Raw genomic sequence first — 14,299 nt, 5'->3', positions numbered from 1 at the left:
TCGACATTCCCCATCGCCGATCTTATGCGAGTGCGTTCATCCTCTCCAGCTCCCTCCTTCTTCTCGACGTACTGGAGATTGAAGTCTTGAGTACATTTCCACATCTGAATCTTCATCGTTTACCTCTTTGATAATTTTTTCGAAGTATTCTTTGTCGTCTACATGGGAGACTTGCACTTGTCTATCCACGAATACGCGTGTCGTCTTCTGAGCACTAGAGACTTGAACCGTTTCTTTGCACTTGCCTTGATGGACTTGTACTTGAACGTCGTCTGTTCTTTGGGTTGCAAGTAGATCGGCAAGATTCTTCTTCAAGACTTCCACTTCTTCAGTTTGCGCTTGTGACTTGTCCTTTAAATTAGCGATCTCGTCCTTCGAAGCAAACGAGTAGGTTAAACGTGTGGCTTCTTCCGATAGGATGATAGGATCATAGGATCTGCCATCTGCTGCCTCTGGGTTTGTGCGGACTCAGCTTGGTACTTGTGGAAACGCTGCTCAACTTGTCTAAGTCGCTGCTCGAGTTCACCGATTAGGTCGTTGACTAGCATCAAACCATTGTCGACGAAGTGCAGTACAACTTGAGCTTGGACGGCCTTTTCCCGTTCTGCCTCGAGCTAATCCTCTCTTTGGAACAAGGAGAGCCTGTCGGCGTGAGCGCGATTATCATACAGGCGATCATTGAGGATGTAGCAAGTGGCCAACCTCAAGATACGTTCCTTGGTTATATCGGCTGTGCGCAGAGTTCGGTTGATGAGAAGTAACCGCTCTGTTGGACTTTATAGGACGAAGCTGTTGTCTTCTCTAATGTGCCTCCATTGGATGCGGAGTGTCAGGCAGATGTCCACTTGTCTATGGATCGCGTTGAGCGTTACTCGTAGATCTTGCTCAATGAATTCGACACTTGGGTTGTCTTGCGTAAGGAGATCAGCGAGAAAACTTGTATCGCCATCCAGATCACGCTTGTCCATTCTGAAATAGGACTTGAGAAGAATGCATGCACTTGATGGAGAAAAGGCGAAATTTGTAGGAATTTTCCTAAGGAGGTAAATGGGTAATTTTTTAGCTTTTTGTGAAGTACAAGCGTTAGCTTCTGTTGAAAGGGCTTCACTGCGATTTTCCATGCCAGCTTTTTGCGATTTTAGTCCGAAGAAAACGAAAGAAGTAGAAAAGGTCAAGAAACGTATACCGAAGAATGTTTGCAACTTGCTTAAAAATCCATAGAAAAAGGGTACTCCAAACAAAGGAAGGAATACATATGTGAGCCCTAGGAGTGAAATAAGTACTACTCCCGCCACGAGAACAGTTCTATACCATTGTGTAAATACTTGCGTGATATGTGTCAGGTCTGGTCATTGAATTTCAGAGATGCTGCTGGTTCCGCTCTTAAGCCATTGCGTTCACCATTGCATGTGCCGTATTGGTGAATTTCAGAATACCACCAAGTTCAAATGTTGTTACAATTGCGCCGCACGGTACGGAGCACCGTATGTGTATTCGAACAGAGGTGAAACTGAAATGAAGTGCAGATATGATTCCTTATGGGCCATACTCAATTGTGAAACTTGTGGTATCACACGTTAGTTCTGCCTGGCTCCTTTTTGACGACGTGCATATTACTCGAGCAATTGCACCTTTTGCACACTTGCAGCAGCCTGTCAGGATGGCGTTGTCCAAGATGCAAATGGCTTCATCTGCCATGATATCGGTCTTAAGATCTCCTTCGAGGGTCATGATGATTTCTGCGGTCATCATGCTTGGAATATTTGCCTGCACTTGTCCTTCCGAGTCCCTCTCAAACGAAAGTGAAGGAAAAATGCTGGCAGGTGATTTTTCAGGTCGTTGAACCATGCTGATATGTTTACTTGCATGCATTTGCAATTAGCATGGATTTCTGCTGGAAAACACTTGCAATTGTTCGTGACATCGCAGACGAGCTCCTGAGCCGCAGTATAATTTGGACATCTTACGGCTGGAATCAAGTCGGAATTCCATAGTGCTGTGTTATTTCCGTTTGAAATAAATGGTCTGTTCAGGAGTGGAGTGGGTGGTACAGTAACTGACGACAATGTAAATGTTAATGCTTTCCATTTCACCGGTGCATTTGGGTGCAACGAGGTGGTAATCGACTGAGTGTTTCCTCGAATAGCATCGAAATGGGCTATTTTGATCTTCGCGGCTTCCCTTCAGCGATTGCAATGGAAAATTTCGAAAACTTGTGGATTGTTGGGAATCGCGTATATCCTGTAAAAAAGGCATCCGGACCCCCAGTAGAAGCAGTCGCAACCAGGCCCTCCACACGATTCTACACATGAGGTGATCCCAGGGAACTTGTTTCCTTTGTCGAGCTCTGGTACTAGACTTGAAGCGTTGATAGCAGCACACTTGGATCCTATGCAGGAACCTGCATGAGGACATCTCTTGCTGTCTATTATTTGGTAGGTGGTATCTCTCGTGAACGTTTCGGATTCAGGTTTACACGTAAGTTCAAGTGATTTCTACATGATTCGAACCTCGTGGATCGATGTTTGGTTCTGTCGAAGCTTGAAACATGCTTCTCTCTTGAAGGGGTCAATTTTGAGGACTTCTGACCATTTTACCTTGCAGACTTGTCCTCTTTCTGATTGTGTGCAGATTGTCGAGGCATGAGAGAACAAGTTAATTTCTTGGAATCCACTTGTTCTGTTGATCGCGATGATAATGCAGGTTACTGCTAGAAGTTCAACTAGATTGCTTGAGTGTCGACGAGTTCTTCGGTTCCTCTGAAGCCTTTGGAATAACCAAAAGCAAAATCCCCTTATGCATTTCCAAAGGAGTCGCGTAGCGAATCGCAACGGTTGTCCGATCACTACCGGGACGTACAGGAAGAAGTAACATCCAGTGATGAGGAAGTAGATTATCAGAGTTGAAGCCGTAATAGCACCGACCGGCCAACATTCCGGATCAAAAACGATTGCGGAACATAGTATGCAGTCGATATTTTCGCAGAATGGTGACAGAGGGCACGTGGTTTCGATGATGCTAACTGAAGTGTTATCCACGAATTTCCACTGAACTTGGTGCTCATGTAGCAGTACTTGAAGAGGGAATTTGACCATTTCTAACAATTGCGGCGTCTTGTAGATTTGACAACTATCGCCTGCGCAGATTTTGAATGGTACTTGGTCCTGCGAGATCAGTTTAACTCCGCCTTGTATACACCGAAGTGAATGTCGTCCAGTTGGAGATTTCCAAGCCGAGGTTTCCTGTGCTTGTGTGTATCCACGTAAGACAGCAATGCTCATCAGAGTGCTGATGAAGAATGGAATCTGGAAGTATGGATTTCCGTATTGTCTGGTTCTTTTTGCTTTTCCGAAATTTGGTTGTCGACGAGTTTTTCATTTTCCTCAATTTTATCTTTCAGTTCAAAGGGTATGAGTAGATTTACAGGTCTCCGCATCTTCCGTCGTGAAGGCAATACTACGGTTGCTTCTCTCAGGGATCCATATGGGTTCACGAAAAGGTCGTCAATGCGTCCCATTCTCCAGCAATGTCTATGTTGAACGGGTTCGCTTATCAAGGCGACATCCCCAAATTTTTGGTAAGCGACTGGAACGTCTCTTCTTATCTATCTCGAGTAGATTTTTCTCCCTTAATGACGTGAAATACTGAGTTTGCCACAGATTCCAGAACTTCTCTGTAAACTTGCATGAGCTCGGAAGCCCTTGAATAGCTTGCGCCTTTGTTTGGATGAGAACTTGCTCCTCAGGCGGTAGATAGCTAGGGTCCTCTTCAAGTTGCGGATTCGTGTCGAATGGGTATACGATCTCCATTTCATTCTCCTGGAAGTCGATTGTTCGTAGTATGGGCTTCTATTTCAATGAGTATAGTTGACAACTCATCGAAGCTCAATACTGCTTTTCCTACAGTCTTATAAAGTGAGTGTTTTATCGATTTGATAAGACGTTCGTAAAAACCCTCTTTCCAAGGGATGTAGGGCGTAATGTGACGCCAGTCAATTTCACGGTTGCTGAGTTCTCGGGATAGGGCTGGGTCTTGCTGCAGATCTTTCACGCATTCTTCTGAAAGAATGGTTTCTCCCATCGTGAATGTCGGGGCGTTATCATTTGTGATGGTTCTCGGGATTCCCCTTAGACCGAAAAATCGTCGAAGTAGACGTAGAAACGCAGCCGTTGAAAAGTCGCAAGCAATATCCAGGTGGAGCATTCTTGTTACCGTGCACGTTAATATGGCACCGTAATATTTGCTCTGAGTACCGTCGGTGAGGGTTATTGTTAGTGGTCCGAAATAGTCGAGTCCGATATGCTCAAAAGGTCTTGACTTGCGAACTCTTCTCTCTGGTAAATTGCTCTATATGGGATACTTGTATGGCAAGTTGTTAAGTCGTTGGCAAGATACACAACGTCGGTTGATACGTGTTACTTGTGCCCCGTAGTTTAGGTATCCAGAATTTCTGACGTACAATGGCGATGGTGTGATTAATCCCAGGGTGTCCATTAATGTGAGATTCTCTGATGATCGTCTCTGTCTACCATGAGTTCTGTAGCACTACCAGCGGATTTCTGGCATTGTCATTCAGAGGGCTGTTTCCTAAGCGTCCGAAGCATCTTAAGAGATTGTGCTCGTCAGACTTAATATTCAAATGTTGCATAGCTTTCACGATTGAAGGTGTGATGGCTATGTTCTGATGTTGCATCACTATGATCAACTCTGCAACCGAAATTTCTCTTCCTCCGATACCTGGGTTTCTTGTGTTAATCTGTTCACGGAGGAGAGAAGAAAACGAAATTTTCTCCTCGTTTTCTCCATTAATTCGGTGCACTACAACCCGTATTAAACGGAGCATTCTTGCAACAATTCTTTTGATGGTTGTGTATGATCGTCCTTGCAGGGGAGCGAAGATAACGGAGTATTTCTTTTTGTTTTTCTTTGACGTGGTTGCCTATTTTACAACTACATCTTCTTTTTCTATCTGCGGTATAACTCTTTCTTCTCCGTCCTCTGAATTTTTACCCCGCTGGAATAACTGATAGTCCAGGAACCAAGTATCTGTAGGCTCATGCAAAAAGGGAGGTCCACTCCACCAGAAATGGTTTTGCAATTCATTGTGAGTTAATCCTCGCGTTGTACAATCTGCTGGATTGTATTGTGATGGAATATGACCAAAGAATACTTGAGTTCCGCGGGTCTCCATACGAGTCACAATCTTGTTGATCTCTGTTAGTCTGTTCCGGATCATAACTCCTGCGCCCTTCCGGTAGTTGGTCTTTATCCAGTTGAGTACGATTCCGAGTCCGAGAAAATGTAAACTTGCCGAATCTTCATTACCGATTGAAGTTGTGTTAGTACCGCATTGGTTACCCTCACTGCCAGGGTCATTGCGTTTAGCTCCATTTTGGGTATCGTCGCTTCATGTTTGAGCGATGGTAGTTTGCTTTTTCCAAAGAGAAGATTAATGGATTCTTCACTCTGTAGATATACGCTTGCCGCCATAGCTTCGTTGCTGGCATCAGCGAATGTACTGAGAGATGCTTGTTGGTGTTTCATGGAAAGAAACCTTGGGTTTAACTTCTTGAAGCCGTTCATACATTCGCATATCCTTTGCCACTCGAGCTTGCGGTCTGGCGGTAGCGCTGTATCCCAGTCGAACTTGTCTCTCCATAGTGATCTGAGGAAAACCTTGGACTTGTTTAGCAGAGGTAACATCCAGTCCATAAGGTCAAATATCATGGCTATTGTGCTTGCTACAATTCTCTTAGTTGCTTGCTCTTGTTCCATTATCATGCAAGAGATCTCAAGCAGCTCTTCGTCAGACCTCCACGGAATTCCAACATGAGTCGGCCATCGTGTGCATGATACTAGTATCATTAGACATAAACTCGCGGAGATTCATGCTGAGTTCGTTGAACATTTGCTTGATCTTGAAGTAAGTCCGTAGAGCGTCTTCTTCTGTATCCACAATCACTATGAGATTATCGACGTAGAGATTGTTCTTCATTTCCTCTACTAATGCGTGGTCTTCCTTACACTGATCTAGGTGGAAGTGTGGTAGCCGCTAGCAGAAAGGGTGATGTAATGAGTCCGAACGTTACTCTTGTAAATCTGAGAACTTGTATATTCTTTGTAGTTGGGGGTAACTTGCAGTTGCGGAGCCATAAGCATCTTGTTGCGTCACGGTCCTGTTCATGTAGCCGTACTTGTAAGAATGCTTTTTCTACGTCTGAAATGAGCGCTATTTGCCCTATTCGGAAGCGAAGAAGGACTCCGAATAATTGCGGAAGTATTACGGGACCTCTATGTAGGACATCATTGAGTGATGGTGAATCCTTATAATGTGCTGAGGCATCGTATACTATACGCAGCTTGGTTGTGGTTTTGTGTGGCGTCAGAATCGCTTGGTGTGGTATATAATGTACACGTGCCCCTGTGGTATCAATTCTTCGTTAACTTCTTCTAAGATGTTTTCTGTTAATCAAGTATTGGTTTTCTGTCAGAAGGTCAGTTAAGTGTTGTGTACGCCAGTTAAACATCAGAAAACACTTCTCTTAAGATTTCTGTTTGCAGTAAGCAACTTCGTAGACCTGACCTCAGTCTGCCTAAGTCACCGCTGCATAATGGAACACTGAAAGAACTGTCGAGTCGAATAGATGGACAAGGAACTCTTGGTACACCAGTTGGTCTGCAACTTACCTGACGAATTCGAATGTAGTGAGTTCGAGGTGAGCGGCCATCACTCCGGAGAAAGTCTTCTGATACAAGGTCAGCTTCGGAGACGTGTCAAATTCCATGCTCTTACTTCCAACTCCTATTTAAGGAGGAAGAATCCGCAATGGAACTTCGTCATTAAGGATGTTCGAGCTTGACACAGTAAATAACGAACGGAAAAAGTTCGAGTAGAATAGTAGTTTGGTAACCATGTCCATCTTACTACAAGGAAGAGGAAGACATCTTTGAAACCATCTTGTTTTTCTTTGTGCTTCTTCCAGACTTTCCTCTTAATGTATTTCAAGCAATCATTCACTTCTTCTAGCTCTCAAAAAGCCGCGCCATATTCGGATTCATCAGCTGCTGATGTTGGTGGGTGACAGTTGGTGCTGATGATGTTTACAGATTTTTAGCACAGAGAATGCCCAGGCGAATTGACAGGAGGTCGTGAGAATCGACGAGACCGACGAAAGGTGGATGCACGGCATATCCGATGCACACCCCGCGAACCTTTCTTCTATCGAGACGAGAGACCACGTTTCATCTGTCACCGTTCGCTCCTTCTATTCCTAGTCTGTTGCAGCGTAGTCACGTCAAATTCGATGCGCTCTGCAGCTTCGAGAGGGTCATGTGGTTCAGCGTCTCTGGATACTCGCATTGTAAAAACAAAGTTAAAAGCTCCAAGGTTAGTTGAGCTCGTGTCCATTTGGACCAGAATCGAAGACCTGAACCTCTGGTCATGCATAAACAACATACACTAAACCACCGTCATAGCGAAGTTTATTGAAGGTCAAGTATGGCGAGTTAGCATCTAATTTTTGTGTCAAGAATGACTCTATTTGTCTTCGAAATTCCATTTAAAAGCAGCAAACATTTCTCTGCCATTCTATCTTATTAGTATTTAGATTTCACGCATTAGGAAGTCCAGTGACCCATTTACAGCAAATGCATGAGTTTTCGTTAAATCTGGACCCTTTTACCAGACAAATACTGCTCTAGAGTTCTGAAGAGATCTATCGTTTATCAGAAGTACATTACCAAATTACAGCGTACAATAAGGACTGCCAACACCATTTTATTGGACTTTGAAGAGACCGCGCCTTTTTCATATCGTTACAATCTTGCAATTAATCTTGCACTGTTCATGAAGCACTACAGGTGAACTCTACTATTCTGAGAGAACCCCTATCTTCCCCATTATGATGGAGAATTTCGGTGCGTAAATAACGTAATTTCATTAATGTTTGTAGAAATGACTCACAGAACAAGGCGTGCAAGCTCTACAATTACAGATAGGAAAAGAGCACAAAATTTTCTCTCTGCAATGAGTTTACACGTTTGTTTCTCTTTCTCTCGTGAAACCACTGAAACAGGTAGTTCCGATAGGACGTCAGGTTTCGCAGAAGGTAGAAAAGTGATGAGTGGTTAGATTCTGTATTCTGCTGTATAATTGAGAAAGATGGGCAGATCTATGTTCCGGGACGACGCATTTCGGTGCGAGCAATCGCTTCAAACGATAATGGTAACCTGCCGATTGGGGAATGTGAGCATCTTTATTTTGCTAATGTACGAAAATATCACTTCTTTAGGCCCATCTACCCAATAAGCCACGGAAAAGAATTCAATTTCATTTTGGATTTTGTTTCAGATGTTCGTTACAAAAGGTGGCTAACTCGTTATTCATGCGAATTTTCTCCTTGCTCACTCAATATTCAGATGTGGGTGCTGTATCGGGTTTGGGGTCTCTACTAGCGTTTTCTGCTTTAATTCGAGCCTCAATACTCCTTCCTGTATTTTCTCTTTTTTCGGGTTTCTAACGTCAAGTTTGCAAGTCGAATCGAATACGGCAAGGCGATCAAAGACAACATTGATAGGTCAAACGACGAAAAATTGAAAGGATTTTTGTGAGTACAGATTTTGATTTAGATTTTGAGACGACTGCACATTCGCAGTTAAAAGTGTTGGATATAGTAAAACTAACATGAGGTACACATCACATTCGTTTGATTTCGAAGTGAAAAAGGGAAACCACTTTCTTTAACATCTCTGAGCAGTGTCAAGTGTAGTTGGGAAGAAACCCTGCTGAAACGACCCCCCGCCCATAGAAGACCCTCCACTAGACGACCCCCTCATATCGTTATTCCTAATATAGCTGCTCATAGCAATTAGTTAAAAGAAACAGAGTTAAAGAAACAGATTGGACGCCTAATGAGAAATTTGCATTTTTCTCAACTTCTTCTCTATCTAGCTTTTGAGTGAACGAAAACTATCTGTAGGAAAGTAAGAATGAATTATGATAGGAAAAATCTTTCTCTACAACAAACTTCAAACGGAATTCGCCTTTATAAGCAACGCGCTGAGTTGTTAGACACAGAGTTGTTTTGAAGTCACACAGATTTTGACGTGTTCCCGAAAATATGAAATTTCGCACTTCTTTCCGTTGCGAGATAACGGTAGCGGGGTTGCAAAATTCGATGATAAAATTTGGTCTCTGTAGGTGTTCTGGTTCTCTCAAAAGCTAGTTGAGAAAAATTCGAAATTTTTGAGAGAAAATTCAGAATTTTTCTCAGCTAGGTTTCAAAAAAAAATAGGGGACTTAGAGGCACCAAACTTTGTAAAAATATGAAAGAAATATCTGTCTACAAATCGCAGCCAGAGTTACTGCATGAAATTCACTTTGAACATCGATATTCAGGATCTCATGGAGCTTACTTTGTATTAATTCTATCCCTAATTGCGCCTAAAGGTGTTTTTTTTTTCGCTCAGTAACAGCATCGAATTGCTTCTTCAAGTGAAGGTAATGAATTCGTCACTGTCGGATTAGAAATGTGCTATTTTAACTCTCGTACTCTAAATACAAAAGTTCCACTTTTGTGGGGGATTGATCTTTGACCGCTGCAATAAAAACAGCGATATATCACATTGCGCCGTGAAACACTGGTGATGCAAAAAGTGCTTTTTCTTACAGCAAGTAATACATTTTATTGCTTGTCATGAAATAATGCGGAAGCAATGTTCAAACTATAAAAGAAATGAAGTTTGTCTCCTACGGCCTCTTAGTACTCAATAAAAAGTTACCTCTGGCTAGATTTCTTGAAAATCATGCTATATAATAACGGGCTTATTCTGACACGTGTGCGTGTGTGTCACGAAATTCGAAAAGGGGGGTGCGACAGGTCCACCATCGTCGGATTGGCATGCCGGTGCCAGATACCTATAGAAGGGAGTGCGGCGGGCCCCACGGGGTCAAATTGGTGCGCCGGCGCCAGACATCCACAAAATGGGGTGCAACGGATCCCACAGCGTCCGATCGATGCGCAACATTTTCGTATGGATGAAAGGTAAACTAGACGTTGCAACCGTTTCATATCCATGACCACTGCACGTGTTGCATTACACCTCTACGAGTCCTCCACGTATCTATTTCCTAGCATGTTTGCCTCAACGTGGTAGCATGCCTTCTTCAGAAAGTAGAAACACCCACGCAAACTGCTGCTTAAGTAGTACCCAACAGTTTACGTGATCTGAAGTGGAACTTATCTTTATCACTATGAGGATGTTGTTTACGTCATTTTATGTTAAAATATCATTCTGTGATAACTTTTTGGGGAAATCAGGAGGAACACCCATACTTCGAGTACACCCATGCTTTCAAATTGTATCTATATTATTTTGGTATCGAAGGAGTGTTTGAAGCTGATAGTTGAATATTCTCCAAATGTAGAATTGAAGCGTTTAGAAGGAAAACTCTGTTATCTTTCGCCTTAATTTATAATAAAAAAAGAGAAGGAAAGCGTTGTTAAAAAAAGACAAACCTAATTTTAAAGAAAGCGCCACTACTATTAACTTTCATTGTTCAGTGAAGGGGAGCGAAACGAAAACCACCGAAAGTCTGAAGTCCGGTTTTAGTCGGACATTCAGATTGGTAAAATAATAACACAGAAATTTGTAATGCTTAGATTTGATGGTTGTGACAGCATGATAAATTCTTAAGAGGATCAAGGTTTTTATTCAGCCACGTGCAGTTAAAACGCTTTGCTCTCTATTTCATTGCTTTCACAACTTCTATTCTGTTATTTATAATGTGCTATATTTAATTCGTTTTTTGATGGCTTGCCCTTAAATTGACAACTGTCTGTGGATATCAGATATTCACCCGTTTTGATTCCTCCTCTCACAGTCAATATTTTCATTTTTTGGAAAAAGTTTCTTGACCAACTCACTTTAGAAAAGGATCGCAAGGGTTTGTTAAGAACGCATTATATGATTTGCACTCTTTTTCTTGTCTTTGCACTCAGGAGCACTGTATATCGTAATTTCAATGTCCTTCTTTGTTTAGTATTTTCTCAAGCTAGGCACGGACCAAAAGCCGTGGAATTATGCCAGCAAAATCTTTAGAAAATACTTCACGCCATCTATTTTCCTAACATTTGGCAATCTTTAATATATGTGTTATTTAAAATCGACTATCCGCCCGTCTCCTTGCTCTCTTCATTTTTCCTCCTGTTCTGTCAAACCTTACGACTCCCTGTTCAAAAATTCTCGGCCCACGCTTGACACTGCTTCTGAGTGACTGATTCTTCACACGGTTCTGAACTGCACCTGTTTGATTAAACAGTGGCAGGCATATGGCGGTAACAATAAAATGATGGAAGCGTTTTTATGTGCCGGAGGCAAGTATTCGTATTCAGTGAAAAAAATTGACATACTTCTCAATATTTTTGGAAAGAGGTTTATATACAAGTGTGGTTGACTGCTTATGGGACCATCACTTACATATATGAGGAGTTTTTTGATATTTTGTCAAGGCTATGGAACATCGATTTCTGAGGCCTCAATTGCGTCCTGAATGAGTAAAAAAATCTTACACATATCTTGAAACTAAGAACTTCTAGTTGTTTCTCTGCTAGCAATTTTATCAGCGCCTCCTTTGTGTGGCATAAATCAGATATGAAGTAATTTGATCATTTAGATTTCAAACAAAAGCAATATAGGTCACCTGTTCATATTCCATTTCTAGTCTTTGACAGAATTGTAACATCTAGAAGGCGTTGACCATAGGGATCTCCTAAGACAGTTATAAAATCTCCTACCGAAATTGGTCTGAGGGACTCCATGAAATCGTGCCGGTCATTCATGAAGATCATCAACATGAAAACATGAGCGGAGTTAAATTTCCTAGAAATTTCTCACTTCCTTGTAGAACTGTTAGATAAAATATCTGTCTCACGGCTTACACACTCCTAGTAGCAGTAATTATTGGTACACAAAAAGTGAGATATAGCTTGTTGCTGAGAATCAAACTATACAGCTTAAAGGCACCTGAAACCTGCACCACCCCACGAATCTGAGGTGGTGCAGATTTTAGGTGGAGTATGCTTATAAGGGATAGTAGATTATGGAGAGGAGGGTGATTCCGTCCATTTCTTCCTGATTGCCGTAAAAAATGGGCCGGAAGGTGCGGCACAAGGCTGGCTCGCTCCAGTCGAACTCCCTGTGGGAAATAGTGCGCCAGAACACCTGAAGCCGCATCTTCCGGGCTGTTTTTTACGGCAATTAGGAAGAAATGGCGTAATCACCCTCCTCTCCATAATCTGCTATCCCTTATAAGAATACTCCACCTGAAAGCTGTACCACCTCAGATTCGTGGAGTGATGCCTTTAATGTCAGTGTAAGAAGAAATATCCGCAGTGGTGGTTGCACTGAAAAGTGCAAGGTTCTCGTCCATTAACGCTATTTGTTTCTGTCAAGTTTTCTACCTCGAGGGCCCGCTCACTTTCATTAAGTCAATCTTTCATTTCGTGTCAATTCCGGATATTCATTCTCTTCGAATCCTAGAGAGGTAAGTGCAGATAGGTCTCTCCATTCTTTTAATATTCTACAGATGCATGCGCACCCTTGACGGAGAGGTCTTAACAGAAAATGGTACGTAATTCTTAGTGAGTAAGTCGGGCAAATCAAGATTGAGGTAGTTGAGCTAAGCCTGGAATATGCACGAAGTTAGTGAGCAAATCTTTAACAAACCCTCTCTTGATGCAAAAAATGGTTTCTGAGAGTTTATCAGTGTCCGGCAAAATAGCTGTTGTTACCGAGTCGGCAGCGGATTGCTCCCACAATATACAACAACTAGAACCGGCATTCTCAGCGGACTTTCTCCGCTAGTCGTTAGACTTTTTGAATCAATGCCGGCTCAATTGTGTCGCAACACGTCCTGTCCCCGTGGAACGTTACGAACACAAAAACTCACCTGACCTAATACCTAGTATATAATGAGCTACACATCATCCAGCTACTTGCTTGTCCCTACACAATGAAGTTAATCTTACTAGTTTTGGTGAGTGCTGTTGAACGATTCCACAAATGAAATACACTTCAACTATTTTAATATGTCTACCATACTTCGATTCTAGATCTTAGTCGTCCTCACAATTGAATTCCATTTTTAATCGCTTCTTTTTATGCTAATCAGCAGCTGCACAGTCGCTCACTTTATTTCTTTTTTTTTTGTGGATTGTTTCTATAGATTGATGCCACAGAATTGCACATTACTGGATCATTTCCTAAACAACGCGGCTATTTTTTCAAATAAATATTCTTCGTCACGGACACGTGGATTGTGGATTTCGGGTTGAGTTGCAAGTTCGAAACAGTAGAGAAACAGTAGAAACGAGTAGAAACGTAGGAGTAGGAAATAAAAAAAGTATATTCTAGGCTAGTAGAAATTTTGAGAGAACTCGTTTCTCTTCGCTTATTTACATATGCAAATTATCAATGTCATCTGTAGCAATGTGGGAAGGAATGTGTGAGAGGAATCCTAAAATACGATTATTTTCAGAAAAGGTGAAATCGTAGACACCTAGGTGCTCTAGTTGCTTCGTTGATAACGAAGCAGCACGGAGAGCCACATGCTTATTTTTACAGCTTGGTAAATCATTTAACATCTAAGCTCAAGGCTCAGTAGTCCACTTTTCCATACAGATTTTGTCGCTGACAACACAAGAAATACAACTTTAGAAAAATTTCGCTGTTAGCTGTAGTTACTCTTTAGCCACACTTATCTAAATAGTCGGAAATATTTACTTTCCAATCGAAATCCTCCTATCTACGCAGATTTCACACTTATGTTTTAGATATGCACCTGTGTGTTTCCATTAGAAATTGATAACTCCGTAACAGAAAGACCAGACGTACATTGTGGCATCGACAATATCGTCGTCGAGATTAGCACTGAAAAACCATTCAAAGGTATGTTAAAATCTAGTTTAAATAGGTTCTTACTTGTCTACCGCCGTTATTTTATTTCTATGTACACTCAAACTTAAATTAATTTTTTCGCGTGTTTTTCTTCTTTTGGATTACTATATTTAAATATATATATGTCATATTCCATATTTTATATTTTATACTTATATAAATATTTTATACTATTTATTTTATACTTTTATCCTCTTATACTTTGTATTTTCTATACTATACTATACTCAAGCACTTTATATTTTTATAGTAATTATTCTTAAGTAAATATTTTTATACATGATGAATTATCCCCCTCGATGATCTCTAAGTCAATTTTAAAACGTCATTGTTCCAGTCATTA

The 14,299-nt window shown here is 41.6% G+C and overlaps 6 protein-coding genes across 9 annotated transcripts; all 6 read right to left on the bottom strand.

The window, feature by feature from the left end:
* Window positions 1-36: 36 nt before the first annotated feature.
* Window positions 37-1,121, bottom strand: RB195_006135 (uncharacterized protein; the record flags this gene model as incomplete). 3 transcript variants are annotated; one of them, XM_064179035.1, is made up of 3 exons in its annotated part: window positions 37-452; window positions 527-608; window positions 873-968. In XM_064179035.1, 3 exons carry the CDS (start codon window positions 966-968, stop codon window positions 37-39), a joined length of 594 nt encoding a protein of 197 aa, XP_064036025.1. The 3 variants fall into 3 exon arrangements, with proteins under 3 accessions (XP_064036025.1, XP_064036026.1, XP_064036024.1); XM_064179034.1 differs by lacking the exon at window positions 873-968 and having other exon boundaries at window positions 527-548; XM_064179033.1 differs by lacking the exons at window positions 37-452; window positions 527-608 and having other exon boundaries at window positions 777-1,121.
* Window positions 1,122-1,536: 415 nt separating this feature from the next.
* On the bottom strand, window positions 1,537-1,872 carry RB195_006134 (uncharacterized protein; the record flags this gene model as incomplete). Of its 2 annotated transcripts, none has more annotated exons than XM_064179031.1 (1): window positions 1,537-1,872. In XM_064179031.1, one exon carries the CDS (start codon window positions 1,870-1,872, stop codon window positions 1,537-1,539), a length of 336 nt encoding a protein of 111 aa, XP_064036022.1. The 2 variants fall into 2 exon arrangements, with proteins under 2 accessions (XP_064036022.1, XP_064036023.1); XM_064179032.1 differs by having other exon boundaries at window positions 1,537-1,848.
* Window positions 1,873-2,495: 623 nt separating this feature from the next.
* Window positions 2,496-3,281, bottom strand: RB195_006133 (uncharacterized protein; the record flags this gene model as incomplete). The annotated part of the gene is made up of 1 exon (XM_064179030.1): window positions 2,496-3,281. The coding sequence occupies one exon, from the start codon at window positions 3,279-3,281 to the stop codon at window positions 2,496-2,498; it is 786 nt and encodes a 261-aa protein (XP_064036021.1).
* Window positions 3,282-3,530: 249 nt separating this feature from the next.
* On the bottom strand, window positions 3,531-3,809 carry RB195_006132 (uncharacterized protein; the record flags this gene model as incomplete). The annotated part of the gene is made up of 1 exon (XM_064179028.1): window positions 3,531-3,809. One exon carries the CDS (start codon window positions 3,807-3,809, stop codon window positions 3,531-3,533), a length of 279 nt encoding a protein of 92 aa, XP_064036020.1.
* Window position 3,810: 1 nt separating this feature from the next.
* On the bottom strand, window positions 3,811-4,203 carry RB195_006131 (uncharacterized protein; the record flags this gene model as incomplete). The annotated part of the gene is made up of 1 exon (XM_064179027.1): window positions 3,811-4,203. One exon carries the CDS (start codon window positions 4,201-4,203, stop codon window positions 3,811-3,813), a length of 393 nt encoding a protein of 130 aa, XP_064036019.1.
* A 1,062-nt stretch (window positions 4,204-5,265) lies between these two features.
* Window positions 5,266-5,865, bottom strand: RB195_006130 (uncharacterized protein; the record flags this gene model as incomplete). Its single annotated transcript, XM_064179026.1, has 1 exon — window positions 5,266-5,865. One exon carries the CDS (start codon window positions 5,863-5,865, stop codon window positions 5,266-5,268), a length of 600 nt encoding a protein of 199 aa, XP_064036018.1.
* Window positions 5,866-14,299: the final 8,434 nt, after the last annotated feature.

This window comes from Necator americanus, chromosome I (assembly GCF_031761385.1).
Source record: "Necator americanus strain Aroian chromosome I, whole genome shotgun sequence".
NCBI classification, from domain to species: Eukaryota; Metazoa; Nematoda; class Chromadorea; order Rhabditida; family Ancylostomatidae; genus Necator; species Necator americanus.
Note: the sequence above shows the minus strand (reverse complement) of the source record. Positions and strands in the feature narration are given on the sequence as shown.